Source organism: Egretta garzetta, unplaced genomic scaffold (assembly GCF_000687185.1).
Source record: "Egretta garzetta isolate BGI_Z169 unplaced genomic scaffold, ASM68718v1 scaffold108, whole genome shotgun sequence".
Taxonomy (NCBI): Eukaryota; Metazoa; Chordata; class Aves; order Pelecaniformes; family Ardeidae; genus Egretta; species Egretta garzetta.
Window position 1 is genome coordinate 946,772 of NW_009260614.1, and position 4,171 is coordinate 950,942.

Consider the following 4,171-nt stretch of genomic DNA (forward strand, 5'->3'; position numbering starts at 1 on the left):
CCCGGGAGGGTTCAAGCCCAGCTTGGATGGGGCTTTGAGCAACTGGATCCCGGGGGAGATGTCCCTGCCCCTGGCGGGGGGGCTGGACTGGATCAGCTTTGAGGGCCCCTTCCAACCCAAACTATCCCATGAGTCTGTGAGCCTACCACTATCAGCCCCACTGCCCCTCCTGGACATACCACAGGATTATAAAATGCTGATTTCTAAACAAGGTGTGGGCTTTTCTTTCACTGCCCAAACAGTTTTTGGCATTATAAACTGAATTTTCTGCAATACCAATGCAAGGTAATGCTGTAAAACAAAACCAGAAGCCCTCCCAACACCCTGGATGCTTCTGGGAGTCACGTCAATGTCACAGTATCTTGCTTGCTGCAGATCTCAGGCTTTTGAAGAGATGCTTTTGGCCACAAGTGCCCTTTGCAGCCTGAGCTCTGGCTCAGCCCCGAGCAGCCACCGCGCCGATGCATGCTGTGTGTATGAGCCCAGCAGCCAGAAGCAAAGCAATGACAGCTCTTCCCTGAGAACACCCAAACAGAAACACTGCAAAATCTTACAGTGCAAGCGCAGACCGAAAGAGCCTGGAGGACGATTGAGCAACAGTCTGAGACACGTGAATTCCCTTGAGAAAATCCCTCACTCCCAGGCTTGGCCAAGTGGGTTTTAGCTGAGGAGCAGCTGCCAGGAGAGGGGAGCGTAAGACAATTTAGGAAGCACCAGGTTCTTCCACACAATTAGCAATATCTATTGATTTGACATAGGGCTGGACACAAGGAAATGTGCATATAGACCACCTCCCGGGACCTCTAGAGACAACTCACAGTCGGATACGAGCAGACATGGAATTGCACTGGGCAAATAAAGAGAAGTGGACAGCAGGGGGGTAGACTGCAAGACAGAGACCTGGTCTCAGCTTTCCAGCCCCCCTAACCACATCTTCGTGCCAGGGACACCACAGCCTGGAGGGCAGCACAAGCAGCATTCAGCTCCTCGGCAGTCGCCCACTGGCCCATGAATGCAACACCTCTGCCAACAACAAGGGCTGCTCGGAGCCATCCCACGCAGTCGCCCCACAGCAACCATCAGCCTGGCGACCCTCAGCACCACGAGGGAGGACGAAGGAGAGCCCAGATGGGCTCACAAAGAGACTGAAGGACAGGCTTGGGGCAGCAGAGATGTTCAAATGACATCCTTCAGCAGGTAAGCTCCAGCCCCGGACCCCTGGTCCAGCCCCACCAGTGAGCAGCTCCACTCAGCTGTGCTCTCTCCTGCTCTCCCCATGCAAGCTCAGCACCTCGGTCCCGCCTGCTCCCCAGAGAGGGGGTTGTAGACACCAAAGCTGGAAAGCCTCTGCTCTAAGGAAGCCCAGCTGACCCCACCAGCCGGCACTGGTTCCTCTGGCTCCCCTGGGAGATGCTCTGCTCCCTCCTGGGGATGGGGGAACCCCTCACCCAGCTCGAACTCTGCCAGATACTGCAGACTCCCAAATGTTGCCACCTCTCAGGTGCCACTAGCCTTAACTTCTGTTCCTGGCAACAAACCTCTTCTCAGGAACACAAGACCGGGGAAGAAAACAGCGATAAAGGTCCAGAAGGGACAGACTCTTTGGCCAGCTAGCAACAAAATGTCCTTCGGAACAGAGAGGACGGCATCGCCAGTGCACACCGTGGGCTCAGCGATGACTGCACCATTTCTGGGCTCAGCAAGCGATGCTCAGCATGTTCTGCAAGGGCTGCCTCATCCACGCACCCTCCCCAGGCAGCCCAGGGCAAGGACACGGCCAACTGGCGTAAAAACAGCCATTTGCTCTTTTCAGCCTCTGTGGGGCCCCACCCTTCAGGAATTCCCTGCCAGCAATCTTGCTGGACCCTCACCACCTCTCAGGGTCAGGAAGCTGCCAGCCGTCCCTCCACCTCCTTCCCACGCAGGTCCCAGCCCTCCCGTGCCCCAGCCATGGCCACCTGAAGACACGAGGGCTTCACTCTGGCTCTGTCCACCCGCAGGCGGCAGCCAGGTGCCAGGGGGACACACGCAGATCGGGGCTCACTCACTCTCATCGGGGTTGGGCGAAGCAAGAATGGCACTGTGCTTCCTCTTCACTTCCTCCACGTTCTCCGAAATTTTATCGATGAACCCTCGGATTTCTTCCACCTGTGGGAATGTGCAAGACGACAGGTCTCCTGTGAGAGGCCCGGGGTTTCAGAAAGAAGGGGCTTATTAAACGCTATCCCAAAGCAACCGCAACTCAGAACCACGGCAAACCTCCTCCTGGATGAGTATTTTCCAGCTGGATCGTCAAACTGTAGGACCGCTGTGAAAACAAGCCTCCCCCATCACAGCAGCCAGCTTTGCAGTCACAGCAACGTAACACAGACCCTACGGCCCGTGCCCTTTGCGAGGCACTGAGAAACACGCAGGCTTTATTTAAATTAGCACCAGATCTGCGGATTCCCAGACCCTGCACCGCCGGCATGGAGAGCGGTGCTGAGGTTGCACAAGCTTGCTCAGGGGCTGAGAAGCCCAGTTTGACCCTCACCCCACAGACCAGGGAGGCCAAATTTGCCAGCAAATCCACACTGGCATCTTCCCTGCCCTCCTGTAGTACAAGGAGCCACGCTGGCATCACCGAGAGGGGGAACCTCTCCCCGTGCCCTCTGCCAGTCGGGCTGCCCACCCTCCAGCTCTGTCTTCTCCTTCGACTCACACCACCACTTTGCTCATCTCCCTCCATCTGCACGCCAGGTTTTTTTCATTCCCCACTCCACTGCCTGCACAGATACATTTTAACACCCCCCACACACATGCCATGCTAAGGGTGTGCTAAAAATCCGCATGCAGATCTTACAGCCACCCACATGCCAGAAGACAACCTCTTGTTTGGTAACGAGAGGCACAAAATTAAATCGATCCCATGCAGAAACTGCTACTCCACAGAGGTGCTTTCAGGAGAGGTTTGAGAGCTGGTCCGCTCCGTCGGCAGGCTGGAAGCAGGCAGGGACCCGCTCCCCCCAGCCCGTCACCTGGCCCAGCTGCCCTGCTGGCGGCACAGCAAAGCACCCATAGGGCCAGGTAAGCCCAGGACAGCCCCCGGACTGCATGGAAGCACTCCGAGTGTAACCCCCCAGGGCCACAAGCATCAGCTGAGCAGCATCAGCCAGGGCATCCCCATCCCCACCTCAACTGCTGCTCCCCAGCCATGGTGGGAGCCCACACCACCAGCCGCAGCCTGCTCCAGCACCAGCAGAAGGCTCTGATCTGGCGTGAAAGCTGCAGCGGAGAAACAAAACCTCTCACCTGCTCAAAGAACTCATCCATGAAGCGGTCTCGGTCCACACTGACAGTGACTTCATCATCATCGTCACTGTCCTTCGCCTGCAACAACATGGAGAGAAGCGTCAACAAGCACTTTCTGCAAAGCTTGTGGCTCCATTGCAGGAGCTCCCCAGGGGCATCTTCCCCTTCTCCTTTGCTCAGTTGCTCCCAGCAGCTGGGGCAAGCACCAGAGCAAGGGACGCACCAGGCGCTGCCGCACCAGAGCACTACGGACACCAGAGAGCAGAGGGGGCCCAGCTCCAGCAATAAAGGCCAGACACAGAACACCATCACAGCCAGCTGCCACCGCGCATGGCTTCCCGTGGCCAGCACCAAACAGGGCTGCCTGCGCATTTACAGAGGGCTGGAGGGGGAACTTCATGAGCCGTCCTCAGCTGTGAGAGAGCATCATGGCTCTGCAAGCAGCAGCGATGGGAAACACGAGGGGCACTGCAATAGGGAACACGAGGGGTCCTGCAATGGGAAACACGAGGGGTGCCGTGATGGGGAACACAAGGGGTGCCGCAATGGGGAACACAAGGGGTGCCGTGGAGTGCAGGAAAGGTGAGAGAACAGAAGATAGACCAGAACTAGTAAAGCCACAGCAGGGTTGTCCTTGCCAGCAGCAGCCTGTGTGTCATTGTCACCAGAGATGAAAACACCTCCCGTCCCAGCAAGGCAGGGGGCACGAGCTCGCAGGGGAAAGAAAAATTATAGTCCTCTGTATCAGGAGACATTTAAAAGATTATTATCCAAAGCAGATGATGGAGGGAAATGGAAAATTAATGGGGTGGAAAAGTTTCTTCTTACTCCATCTTCACTAGAGAGAAGGAGCCAGCAGAATGGAGAAGATTTAAGAGGG

The 4,171-nt window shown here is 56.5% G+C and overlaps 1 protein-coding gene across 1 annotated transcript in view; it reads right to left on the reverse strand.

The window, feature by feature from the left end:
* Window positions 1–3,312, reverse strand: part of STX1A (syntaxin 1A) — a 73,298-nt gene extending 69,986 nt beyond the window's left edge. The window contains exons 1-2 of the mRNA XM_035900602.1: window positions 3,292–3,312; window positions 2,049–2,148 (exon numbers count right to left, since the gene is read on the reverse strand). Coding sequence (XP_035756495.1) covers window positions 2,049–2,148; window positions 3,292–3,312 — 121 coding nt within the window. The remainder of the gene's footprint in view (window positions 1–2,048; window positions 2,149–3,291) is intronic.
* Window positions 3,313–4,171: the final 859 nt, after the last annotated feature.